This window comes from Coregonus clupeaformis, chromosome 21 (assembly GCF_020615455.1).
Source record: "Coregonus clupeaformis isolate EN_2021a chromosome 21, ASM2061545v1, whole genome shotgun sequence".
NCBI classification, from domain to species: Eukaryota; Metazoa; Chordata; class Actinopteri; order Salmoniformes; family Salmonidae; genus Coregonus; species Coregonus clupeaformis.
In genome coordinates, this window is record NC_059212.1 from 55,599,359 (window position 1) to 55,614,358 (window position 15,000).

At 45.6% G+C, this 15,000-nt stretch overlaps 1 protein-coding gene across 12 annotated transcripts in view; it reads left to right on the forward strand.

Moving 5' to 3' along the window:
• LOC121535453 (muscleblind-like protein 1) overlaps positions 1-15,000 on the forward strand; it is a 79,142-nt gene that overhangs the window by 50,119 nt on the left and 14,023 nt on the right. For 11 of the 12 annotated variants that reach the window (XM_041842539.2, XM_041842538.2, XM_041842537.2 and 8 more), the window contains 3 exons: positions 14,278-14,448; positions 14,613-14,666; positions 14,919-15,000. The exon at positions 14,919-15,000 is cut by the window's right edge and continues 128 nt beyond it. In XM_041842539.2, coding sequence (XP_041698473.1) covers positions 14,278-14,448; positions 14,613-14,666; positions 14,919-15,000 — 307 coding nt within the window. The remainder of the gene's footprint in view (positions 1-14,277; positions 14,449-14,612; positions 14,667-14,918) is intronic. The other variant, XM_041842540.2, reaches the window with a different exon arrangement.

A 15,000-nucleotide genomic window follows, 5' to 3' on the forward strand; every position in this document is an offset into this window, starting at 1 on the left:
CCATACTTAGGCAGCCTGTTGGCACTAGTTATTTGTGGGATCTTGTTCCGTATGGTTTGTTTTGGTGTTAACCTAGGACTTCACGTATCGTTTGTTTTGTTCGTGTGTGTACTTCATTAAAAGATGTACGGCTATCACGCTGCGCCTTGGTCCGCTTCATCCAGTAACGATCGTGACAAATAGTGCACATAGAACATATCTACAGCGGCTTAGACTTGCTTTCAATGAGAATGACATATCTATAACTAACATTTCTATGTGAATTTGGTCAGGTCGCCCAAAAAGTTCCATATTGCAGCTTTAAGACGTGTGTAGTCATGCTCAGTTGATCTCATACACATTCACCATTATTAGTCAATCAACACAGCCAATATATGAACAAGGCTGACTTAAAGAATGGCAGCTCAGACTTCCAAAGCGACGAAGCTCTACATACGAGGGTAGAATAGTGTAGAATAGCGTGACCCTGTCCCAGAGGTAACTCCATGTCACTACAGCTTGAAGATGAACCATAGAGCAGCTATGATAGATGATGTGCAGTAATATTCTGTCTGGTCCACACAGACAGAGAGACGATTGGACGAGTCTAATAAAAAGAGTTGCAGCTCAGATCTCACATTAGATCGATAACAGATTGATTGTTTGTTATGTGGAGTAATGAACACCAGAGGCGTAACCTCGTTATCTTTCAAAGGAAGAGGGGAGGTGATATTAAGACAGTACATACACCCTGGACGTATAGCAATGACATGCTGTGTGTGTGGGGTGTGTGTACATGTGTGCGTGTCGCAGGGAATGGCGTTTTCGCTACTGTATACTTGACCTTTGACCTTGGCATTCCTGAGAGCCACCACTCTTCAAGTGAGAACAGCTCTATAAGTAGACATGTCAGTGACATGAGGTGTGACATGGGAGCGGCAGGTAGCCCAGTGGTTAGAGCGGTGGGCCTGGAACCGAAAGGTTGCTAGTTTGAATGTGAAAAATCTGTCGCTGTGCCCTTGAGCATGGGACTTAACCCTAATTGCTCCAGGGGTGTCTCAGGGAGAGTGGTATATGCAAAAAAACACATTTCCAATTCATGCATATTAATACACACTTATACATGTGTGAAATACGACAAATACAAACACCCACCAAATGATTATGTGTGTGTCTGTTTGGTTGTGTGTGTCTGTGACACAGAAAAGGCTTCCAATTATCAGGAAACATTTTGTGAGACTTCTGAGTATAGCCTCTACTTAAAACAGATGTCTCTCTTTGTCAGTCTGCATGACATAAACCTCTAAGTGTGACTTTGGCATGCTGGGTGGCCTGGTTGATGTCTCTACCATATCATTTAGTGTCACAGTTAATGTGCCACTGGGGGGCTTTTCATAGATCTTATCATAGATTAACGCTCTCCCGACCCTTCATGCCACCATAAGCCCCCCCGGACCCTGCCCTGTAAGCTCAGTGTGTGTGTGTGTGTGTGTGTGTGTGTGTCACCACTGAGCCCTGAGTCATTACCAGTGTCACCTGTGTCCCATTAAGAGAGTCATTACGCTTCCCAGAACAACGTGCGGTGCCGGCCGTGCACTCAGCAGCAAAAAGCCATCCTCACCTAATGTGCTGTGTGTGTGTGCTGTGTGTGTGTGCTGTGTGTGTCCCCAGTGCATCACATTGCATTGGAGTCACAGTCACAGTCTTGTTAGTTTCCCAGTAGCTCTGTGTTTATAGCCTGCTGTGTTGTGACCATATCTCTGTTCTCTGTCCCAGTGACTTCTGGCCAACCGTATTGGGAGATCAAAGCTCCCTATCCTCAGACACACTGTGAAGGGAGTTCCCCAACAGTCAAACAGAGAGTCTGTGATGGGGTCTGGTGGTGGGTCTCTCTACATAAACACAGCCCTTATCAGGAGTACTGTGTTTGGATTCTGCACGTAGAAGTGTGTGTGTGGAGAAATTGTGTGTGTGTGGGGGGGGGGGGATTAGATGACTCAGTACTAACGTACCAGGTGTCTAAAAGCTCCTCTCAGGTTCTGTTCTCTGTCCAGACACACACACAAACACACATACACACAAAAACACACACAAACTCAGAGGTCCTCGACACTCCGTCTTCTTGCGTTGACAGGAAGGGATGTGGCTCCTCCCAGCATTCTTTGCAGGCTGATTCATTGTTTGCTTAAATCCCACTGTGACAAAGTATGGTGTGTGTCTGCACTTGCTGCACTAGCCAATCATCCTGCTCCGTTCAACAGCAAATAAGAGCAGTGTCTCTCATTCTGAGGAGAGAATGAAGGAAAGATGAACGTAGGAGGAAAAATATGAATATGGTTTAATCTTTAAGTGGAATAAACCTGTTTCATCTTATTCAGCTAGAAGGGTTCCAGTGTCCCCACACCTATTCTCGGTCTCTCTCACAAACATCTGGAATGACACAGCAAAATACTCTACTTGCAAATAGAACAAATTATTATAAACCATTTATGTCCCTTAACATATTTGGAGCTGAATAGTCACATTTGGGCCCCCTGGCACTTTAGAGCAGTGGAATAAGCCTTGTTTAGAACAGTGGAATAAGGCTTGTTTAGAGCAGTGGAATAAGGCTTGTTTAGAGCAGTGGAATAAGCCTTGTTTAGAACAGTGGAATAAGGCTTGTTTAGAGCAGTGGAATAAGGCTTGTTTAGAGCAGTGGAATAAGCCTTGTTTAGAACAGTGGAATAAGGCTTGTTTAGAGCAGTGGAATAAGGCTTGCTTAGAACAGTGGAATAAGGCTTGTTTAGAGCAGTGGAATAAGCCTTGTTCAGAGCAGTGGAATAAGCCTTGTTTAGAACAGTGGAATAAGCCTTGTTTAGAGCAGTGGAATAAGGCTTGTTTAGAGCAGTGGAATAAGCCTTGTTTAGAACAGTGGAATAAGGCTTGTTTAGAGCAGTGGAATAAGGCTTGTTTAGAGCAGTGGAATAAGCCTTGTTTAGAACAGTGGAATAAGGCTTGTTTAGAGCAGTGGAATAAGGCTTGTTCAGAGCAGTGGAATAAGCCTTGTTTAGAGCAGTGAAATAAGGCTTGTTTAGAACAGTGGAATAAGGCTCGTTTAGAGCAGTGGAATAAGCCTTGTTCAGAGCAGTGGAATAAGCCTTGTTCAGAGCAGTGGAATAAGCCTTGTTCAGAGCAGTGGAATAAGGCTTGTTCAGAGCAGTGGAATAAGGCTTGTTTAGAGCAGTGGAATAAGGCTTGTTCAGAGCTGTGGAATAAGCCTTGTTTAGAACAGTGGAATAAGCCTTGTTTAGAACAGTGGAATAAGCCTTGTTTAGAGCAGTGGAATAAGCCTTGTTTAGAGCAGTGGGATTAGCTTTGTTTAGAACAGTGGAATAAGCCTTGTTTAGAACAGTGGAATAAGGCTTGTTCAGAGCAGTGGAATAAGCCTTGTTTAGAACAGTGGAATAAGGCTTGTTTAGAACAGTGGAATAAGGCTTGTTTAGAACAGTGGAATAAGCCTTGTTTAGAACAGTGGAATAAGCCTTGTTTAGAACAGTGGAATAAGGCTTGTTTAGAGCAGTGGAATAAGCCTTGTTTAGAACAGTGGAATAAGGCTTGTTTAGAACAGTGGAATAAGGCTTGTTCAGAGCTGTGGAATAAGCCTTGTTTAGAACAGTGGAATAAGCCTTGTTTAGAACAGTGGAATAAGCCTTGTTTAGAGCAGTGGAATAAGCCTTGTTTAGAGCAGTGGGATAAGCCTTGTTTAGAACAGTGGAATAAGCCTTGTTTAGAACAGTGGAATAAGAATTGTTCAGAGCAGTGGAATAAGCCTTGTTTAGAACAGTGGAATAAGGCTTGTTTAGAGCAGTGGAATAAGGCTTGTTTAGAGCAGTGGAATAAGGCTTGTTCAGAGCAGTGGAATAAGCCTTGTTTAGAACAATGGAATAAGCCTTGTTTAGAGCAGTGGAATAAGGCTTGTTTAGAGCAGTGGAATAAGCCTTGTTTAGAACAGTGGAATAACGCTTGTTTAGAGCAGTGGAATAAGGCTTGTTCAGAGCAGTGGAATAAGCCTTTTTTAGAGCAGTGGAATAAGCCTTGTTAAGAGCAGTGGAATAAGGGTTGTTTAGAGCAGTGGAATAAGGCTTGTTTGGAGCAGTGGAATAAGCCTTGTTTAGAGCAGTGGAATAAGGCTTGTTTAGAGCAGTGGAATAAGCCTCGTTCAGAGCAGTGGAATAAGGCTTGTTTAGAGCAGTGGAATAAGGCTTGTTTAGAGCAGTGGAATAAGGCTTGTTTAGAGCAGTGGAATAAGGCTTGTTTAGAGCAGTGGAATAAGGCTTGTTCAGAGCAGTGGAATAAGGCTTGTTTAGAGCAGTGGAATAAGCCTTGTTCAGAGCAGTGGAATAAGGCTTGTTCAGAGCAGTGGAATAAGGCTTGTTTTTCAACAGCAGAGGAAAGAGAGACCTCAGACTTTCCAGGCTATATTTAAAAGAATATTCTTATGAAACAGCTGTATAATCCAGCTGCTTGTCATAATGTGGTTCTCATTGTATTGAAAGTACACTAATGATTATTTACATCAGATACAGATATAAGGAACCATTGTATATGAATGTACAGGATATTTGAATGAAGACAATTTCATTGTTGTAGTGTGCCTTGCTTTTCCTCTGCTTATGGAATAGTGGCTCTATGCCTTTAAATCTGTGGGGTTCCATATTAGAGTTCCCTGTATGCAAGAGCCATATATTAACCATTCTTAATATGTCTCTGCCTGTATGTATCTGTGAGCAATCAGGGAGCAAGCATGGATTCCAGGAATTACGATGTTGTTAGGGCTGGGATTATTCTGTTGTTAGGGCTGGGATTCTTCTCTCTCTCTCTCCATCCCCCTCCTCACTCTCACTCTCACTCTCTCTCTCTCTCTCTCTCTCTCTCTCTCCCTCCCTCTCCCACCCCCCTCACTCTCCCCCCCTCCTCCCTCCCTCTCGCTCTCTCTCCCTGCCCCTCCCCCTCTCTCTCTCTCTCTCTCTCTCTCTCTCTCTCTCTCTCTCTCTCTCTCTCTCTCTCTCCCTCCCCCTCTCTCTCTCTCTCTCTCTCTCTCCCTCACCCTCCCTCTCTCTCTCTCTCTCTCCCTCACCCTCTCTCTCTCTCTCTGACCATCACTACGGACTTCTCATGCAGCAGGTTCTAGCATTTCACTGACGCAGGTTCATGCTACAGTACGTGACTCACTTTGTCTGTCCCCTTCCCAGCTTCCACAGGCTGACATTTCACTATTCAAAATGGCAGCCTGCTTTAGCCACTGTTTTGACTCTTATTTGAAGTTTCAAGTTGTATTCGTCGTATGTACAGGATACACATGGTATACACCATCCAACAAAATGCTTACTTGCAGGTTCCTTCTGGACAATGCAACAACAATAAGAAATAATAAAAGATAAGAATACGAACATAAAGTAAATGTCTTAGTAGAATAGAAGGCTGCAAGTTTCCTGGTACGGGGGTTGGCGGTCATCACACACGACCTCGCTTGGCAAATGCCACAGCGGTAAATCCAACGTGGGACGGATGGGGTCAGGTGGGGTGAGCGCAATGCAAATCCTCAAGGCCCGTTAACTACTCTGCACCCCTCCCCTCTCAGCCCCCCTGGCTGACTGCTAGCAGAGGTGCAGCTCTGTTTCAGAACCCCCTTATCTGTGTCAGAATGCTTATGAATACCAGTTCAGCTCATTAAGACTTGAGCTCACGGTTAGTAGCTTTGAGTATGCTCAGTTTTGCTCAGTTTTAGAACTTATTTTCAGAACAGTTCTGCGTAGATCTAGAACCTCTTTCAAAACAAGCTCTGCATAGATCTAGAACCTCTTTCAAAACAAGCTCTGCATAGATCTAGAACCTCTTTCAAAACAAGCTCTGCATAGATCTAGAACCTCTTTCAAAACAAGCTCTGCATAGATCTAGAACCTCTTTCAAAACAAGCTCTGCATAGATCTAGAACCTCTTTCAAAACAAGCTCTGCATAGATCTAGAACCTCTTTCAAAACAAGCTCTGCATAGATCTAGAACCTCTTTCAAAACAAGCTCTGCATAGATCTAGAACCTCTTTCAAAACAAGCTCTGCATAGTCTCACTCCAAGTTTTTGACTCACTGTGTTTGCACGTTAGCCATTTAGTCCATTAGTCCAGTGTAAGAACTGTATTGATGTTTCAATATGGCCTCTCCTTTAACCTCTGTCAAAATGTTTACAGTCAGAACTCCTGTTAGCTTGGTGCTGTGTTACCATGGCATAGAGCAGCCCTTCTACCTACATGCACCATTTAAAATGAAAGAGTAAAATCGTTGAGGCCTTCAACCATTTACATGTTAGTCGTTTAGCTGTAACTCTCTAATCCAGGTTAGCAGTGATAGGACTTAGCAACAGTGTTTAAACAAGCTAGCCAGTCATACAGCCGACTGATGAGGCATGGACCATGATTTGACCCAGTTGTTGAAATGTCTGTCTCAAGTTTCAACAAGTCAGATGCCTGTGTAGACGTCTGCTTGTAACAGACACTGTTCATGAAGCATAAAGCATGCGCACACCAACGCACACACACCAACACACACACACACACACACCAACACACATACACCACACACACACACACACACACACCACACACACCAACACACACACACACACACCAACACACACACCCCACACACACACACACACACACACACACACACACACACACACCACACACACCAACACACACACCCCACACACACACACACCAACACACACACCAACACACACACACCAACAAACACACACCACACACACACACACACACCAACACACACACACCAACAAACACACACCACACACACACACACACCAACACACACCACACACACACACACCACCAACACACACCAACACACACACACCAACAAACACACACCACACACACACACACACCAACACACACCACACACACACACACCACCAACACACACACCACACACACCAACACACACACACACCACCACACACACCAACACACACACACACCAACAAACACACACCACACACACACCAACACACACACCAACACACACACCACCAACACACACATCAACACACACACACACCAACACACACACCCCACACACACACACACCACACACACACCACACACACACACCACACACACCAACACACACCAACACACACACCCCACACACACACACACCACACACCAACACACACACACACCAACACACACACACCAACACACACACCAACACACACACACCAACAAACACACACCACACACACACACACACACCACACACACACACCAACAAACACACACCACACACACACACACACCAACACACACCACACACACACACACCACCAACACACACCAACACACACACACCAACAAACACACACCACACACACACACACACCAACACACACCACACACACACACACCACCAACACACACACCACACACACCAACACACACACACACCACCACACACACCAACACACACACACACCAACAAACATACACCACACACACACACACACACACACACACACCACACACACCAACACACACACACACCAACACACACACCCCACACACACACACACCACACACACACCACACACACCAACACACACACACACCACCACACACACCAACACACACACACCAACACACACACACCACCAACACACACACCAACACACACACACCAACACACATACACACACCACACACACACACACCACCAACACACACACACCACCAACACACACACACCACCAACACACACACACACACCAACACACACCACCAACACACACACACACACCAACACACACCACCAACACACACACACCACCAACACACACACACACACACACACACAAACACACCACCAACACACACCACCAACACACACACACCACCAACACACACACACACACCAACACACACCACCAACACACACACACCACCAACACACACACACCACCAACACACACACCACCAACACACACCACCAACACACACACACCACCAACACACACACACCACCAACACACACACACACCACCAACACACACCACCAACACACACACACCACCAACACACACACACCACCAACACACACACACCACCACCACACACACACCACCAACACACACACACCACCAACACACACACACCAACACACACACACCAACACACACACACACCACCAACACACACACGCCACCAACACACACACACACCACCACCAACACACACACACAAACACACACACACACCAACACACACACACCAACACACACACACCAACACACACCAACACACACACACACCAACACACACACACCAACACACACCAACACACACACCAACACACACACACACCACACACACACACACACCACACACACACCAACACACACCAACACACACACCAACACACACACGCCAACACACACACCACACACACACACACCAACACACACCAACACACACACCAACACACACACACCACACCACACACACACCAACACACACCAACACACACACCAACACACACACACCAACACACACACACCACCAACACACACACACACCAACACACACACCAACACACACACACCACACCACACACACACCAACACACACCAACACACACACCAACACACACACACCAACACACACACACCACCAACACACACACACCAACACACACACCAACACACACACACCAACACACACACCACCAACACACACATCAACACACACACACACCAACACACACACCCCACACACACACACACCACACACACACCACACACACACACCACACACACCAACACACACCAACACACACACCCCACACACACACACACCACACACCAACACACACACACACCAACACACACACACCAACACACACACCAACACACACACACCAACAAACACACACCACACACACACACACACACCAACACACACACACCAACAAACACACACCACACACACACACACACCAACACACACCACACACACACACACCACCAACACACACCAACAAACACACACCACACACACCACACACACACACACCACCAACACACACACCACACACACCAACACACACACACACCACCACACACACCAACACACACACACACCAACAAACATACACCACACACACACACACACACACACACACACCACACACACCAACACACACACACACCAACACACACACCCCACACACACACACACCACACACACACCACACACACAACACACACACACACCACCACACACACCAACACACACACACCAACACACACACACCACCAACACACACACCAACACACACACACCAACACACATACACACACCACACACACACACCACCAACACACACACACCACCAACACACACACACCACCAACACACACACACACACCAACACACACCACCAACACACACACACACACCAACACACACCACCAACACACACACACCACCAACACACACACACACACACACACACAAACACACCACCAACACACACCACCAACACACACACACCACCAACACACACACACACACCAACACACACCACCAACACACACACACCACCAACACACACACACCACCAACACACACACCACCAACACACACCACCAACACACACACACCACCAACACACACACACCACCAACACACACACACACCACCAACACACACCACCAACACACACACACCACCAACACACACACACCACCAACACACACACACCACCACCACACACACACCACCAACACACACACACCACCAACACACACACACCAACACACACACACCAACACACACACACACCACCAACACACACACGCCACCAACACACACACACACCACCACCAACACACACACACAAACACACACACACACCAACACACACACACCAACACACACACACCAACACACACCAACACACACACACCAACACACACACACCAACACACACCAACACACACACACCAACACACACACACACCACACACACACACACCACACACACACCAACACACACCAACACACACACCAACACACACACGCCAACACACACACACCACACACACACACACCAACACACACCAACACACACACCAAACCACACACACACCAACACACACCAACACACACACCAACACACACACACCAACACACACACACCACCAACACACACACGCCACCAACACACACACAAACACACACACACACCAACACACACACACCACACACACACACACCAACACACACACACCAACACACACACACACCAACACACACACACCAACACACACACACACACCACACACACACCAACACACACACACCAACACACACCAACACACACACACCAACACACACACACACCACACACACACACACCACACACACACCAACACACACCAACACACACACACACCAACACACACACACACCACACACACACACTATAGGCATAACGTCTCCACGTGAAAAGAACACAGGGAAAAAAACACGTGTGAACAAATCACGTGAAAAACAGACGTGTGAAGTTAACACATGGATTTTTCACGTACATTTTCCACATGACTCAGACACGTGGTATTAGAACCCGGGTCTCGCAAGGGTGAAGCCAACGTCTTGACCATTCGACCAATAGGGCGGGGCTACCTCATCATGTGACCATGAACAATCATGACCGACTCATTTCCTCTGTACCTTCCGGTGTGCATTTTCGTGTTTTAAGGTCAACTAAGGCTGTCAAATGATTCAAATTCCTAATTTGCTCAAATTGAGCTGTAATTTAAGATTTTTACACAAAAAGCATTACAAGAATATTAACGTCTTAATTTTGTCCAAAGTAACTGTTAGCAAAATCTGGTAAATTGATCAACACACTTTCTTTCAACTCAAAGGCAACTTGTATTGACATCGCATTGTTGTTTTTAGCTTTATAGATTATGTATTTTGGATGTTTTCAGTGTATTTAGGATGTTTTCAGTGTATTTTGGATGTTTTCAGACAATGCACAAAAAAAATGTGTGCACTAAAATTACAAAAAGTTAACTGGAGTTAACTGATTAACTCTGACGGCGCACATTTTAACATGTTAAACAGGATTAATAAGGAGACCCAGAGCGCTAGCTTCTCTGTTCTTTTCACTGGGCTTCTTCCAACGGTCACTTACCAACGAATGAAGAAGAGAGGCGTGAGCCTGCAGCAGTAACACTCCGAACGGATGGCTCAGAAATAATACATAATTATTTTAAACGCACTTGAATTGTTATACACAGATAGGCTAAGTTACCTTTTTACATAATGGCATTACAGAATTTGCAATTCCATATGTGGAACCATTGCTACTGCAACATGTTAACAACACCTTTTCACATGTGAGGAGAATAACATTATTTCACCATCAGATGTGAACTTGTAATTCCACATGTGGAGTTTTCTTACATGTGAAACTGCAAATAAGATTTTCACATGTGATTGATTTTCATATGTGATTGATTTTCACATGTGAACTTGCAATTCCACATGTGAAAGTGAGATTTTCACATTAGAATGTTTTTAACATGTGAAACTGCGAATTTCACATATGCAACTGCAATTCACGTGAGGTGAAAACATGTTTTTTTCTTCTCACATGTGAAAAGGGGGTGCTAACATGTGAACTATAAGTTTAATACATGTGAAATATGGTTTCACATGTGAAATTTAAGCTCAACATTTGAAAACAGATTTCATATGTGTAAATGCGATTTCACATGTGAAACTGCAAATTTGACATGTGTACACTTCTTCCTGCCTGTATCTGAGTGGGGAAACTTCTGAGGGTGCATCTCAATTGTCAGACGTGGTTTCCTCTCCTCATCTCCTTTCCTTACTCTGCACCGACCTGAAAACACAGGATGAACGCAATATGGAGAGTGATCACCAGGAACTCGCTTCCTTTCACCTGTCCCAGTCTTTCATGTCAGTGCGAATGAAGGACAGAACAAAAAGAGAGCTAACCATGTTAGACCAATGGAGAGCTTGGAATTACAACGTTATAGCTGCATTTCGGTAAAAATTGAGTTACGGACATATATTCTGTACCATATTCTCTGCCTATATACAACTCTAAATACCCCAATTCATGTTGTTAAGTTAAAAAGAAAACAAGATTTAAAATAAAATAAAATACTCACATCATTCAAACCATTGAGGGTTTGCAACTTTAAAGCCAACCATCTTAGAATCAACTTTTTGCAGATAGAACCTTACAATTCTAAGGTCACGTATTGAGATGCACCCAGGCGGCAGGGCAGACAGACACAGCTCTATGTGTGATTGAGCGTGGATCCTGCTGCCTTGGCCGGTCGGCTCAGCTGTGGCCATGGAATAAATACATATATGTAAATAAATATAAATGTAAATAAATATATGTTGTAAAGAACAGGCCTATGTGTGTCTGGCACCTGTTACATGATCATGACTCCAGTGTGTGTGTATGTGGTGTGTATGGTGTGTGTGTGTCTGTGTCTGTGTGTCTGTGTCTGTTTGTCTGTGTGTCTGTGTCTGTGTCTGTGTGTCTGTGTGTCTGTGTATCTGTGTCTGTGTGTCTGTGTGTCTGTGTGTGTGTGTGTGTGTGTGTGTCTGTGTCTGTGTCTGTGTCTGTGTGTGTGTGTGTTGTGTGTCTGTGTGTTGTGTGTCTGTGTGTGTCTGTGTGTGTGTGTGTCACACTTGAAGTATCCTGACCCCACTCCTCCAGGATTTCTGTACTGTACCCTTCCTTCTTGGCGTTGTGTATTGACAGCATAGACCGTCACTCTTAGTTCATCATCTCCACGAGTCTTTTTAAGTTTGACTTCATATTGTGATGTCATGTCTCTGTATCATATGAATGGGTTGTATGTATATCTCCTGTCAGACAGGAAGCCCTGCTGGAAATATCTGTATTATATGAATGGGTTGTATGTATATCTCCTGTCAGACAGGAAGCCCTGCTGGATATCTCTGTATTATATGAATGGGTTGTATGTATATCTCCTGTCAGACAGGAAGCCCTGCTGGATATCTCTGTATTATATGAATGGGTTGTATGTATATCTCCTGTCAGACAGGAAGCCCTGCTGGAAATATCTGTATTATATGAATGGGTTGTATGTATATCTCCTGTCAGACAGGAAGTCCTGCTGGATATCTCTGTATTATATGAATGGGTTGTATGTATATCTCCTGTCAGACAGGAAGCCCTGCTGGATATCTCTGTATTATATGAATGGGTTGTATGTATATCTCCTGTCAGACAGGAAGCCTAGTTGGATGTCTGGGTAGCGGTCCCACAGAGACCCTCTTCTGAACTGAACACACACATTTATGCAGACACACACACACGCACAAATGCACGAAGACACACACACACGCACATATCCATGAAAACACTCACACACACACAGACGCAGACACACAGACACACATTTTTCTCCCACAGGGCAGAGCAGAAATAGAGAGCCCTTAACAATTAGCAAGTGCCAGACTTAGGCCAGACCTAGGGTGAACCAGGCTTAGCCCAGACCTAGGATGAACCAGGATTAGCCCAGACCTAGGGTGAACCAGGGTTAGCTCAGACCTAGGGTGAACCAGGGTTAGCTCAGACCTAGGGTGAACCAGGCTTAGCCCAGACCTAGGATGAACCAGGCTTAGCCCAGACTTAGGATGAACCAGGCTTAGCCCAGACCTAGAGTGAACCAGGCTTAGGGGCATGCAGCTATAAACAGCCCCACACACACACACTCACACGCACGCACACACACACACACACACACACACACACACACACACACACACACACACACACACACACACAGTTGTCAGCTGACTGTGTGTGTGTGTGTGTGTGTGTGTGTGTGTGTGTGTGTGTGTGTGTGTGTTTTACAGGGCATGTCTGGGATGTTTACTAGCAGAGGGAACCATAACAAATCACCAGGTCACCTCAGGACATTATCTCATACTGCAGATTATACATGTTGTATAAATATGGAATTAAATGATACCATGGAATTATGGGTATCTATCTTCTGTCTGTTGTTGTGGTACATGTTTTACTGTCAAGTTAATGCCAGTGCTGTCTGAATCTGAGTCAACTTTAACCTACTATACTCTCTCCCTCCCTCCCTCCCTCCCTCCCTCCCTCCCTCCCTCCCTCCCTCCCTCCCTCCCTCCCTCCCTCCCTCCCTCCCTCAGGGCCGTTGTTCCAGGGAGAACTGTAAGTACCTCCATCCTCCTGGCCACCTGAAGACCCAGCTGGAGATCAACGGTAGGAACAATCTGATCCAACAGAAGAACATGGCCATGCTGGCCCAGCAGATGCAGCTCGCCAACGCCATGATGCCCGGCACACAGCTTCAGCCTATGGTGAGACAACACACACTCATGTACAGTACATGTATGTCTTACACACACACACACACACACACACACACACACACACACGTGAGTGGAGTAGAATAGAACTGAACTGTGACTGAATGGCAGGACCTGAAACACGTCTTCATTTTCTTCAACCTTTACCAATCCAGGTTAATCTCTATGACCTGGTCCAAGACAGCAACAGGTTCAGCTTACATCATCAGGTAATTACCTGGCAGCACCGCATTGCATGACAACACTTACTGTCGCCTGCGTCTTAAATGACACCCTATTCCCTATATAGTGCACTACTTCTGAGCATTCAGAGCCCTTAAGCAATGCACTATATAGGGAATAGGGTGTCAGTTAAGATAAGCCACATAACGTTGAACACTGTACATTTAATATTTTACCTACCAGGAAGTATAACTTCTCACCTTTGACCCTTGTCTCTCTCTGCCCCCCTCCCCCTCCAGCAGCCTATGTTCTCCATGGCGCCAGGCCTGGCCACCAATGCCAGCGCAGCGGCCTTTAACCCGTACCTGAGCCCGGTGTCAC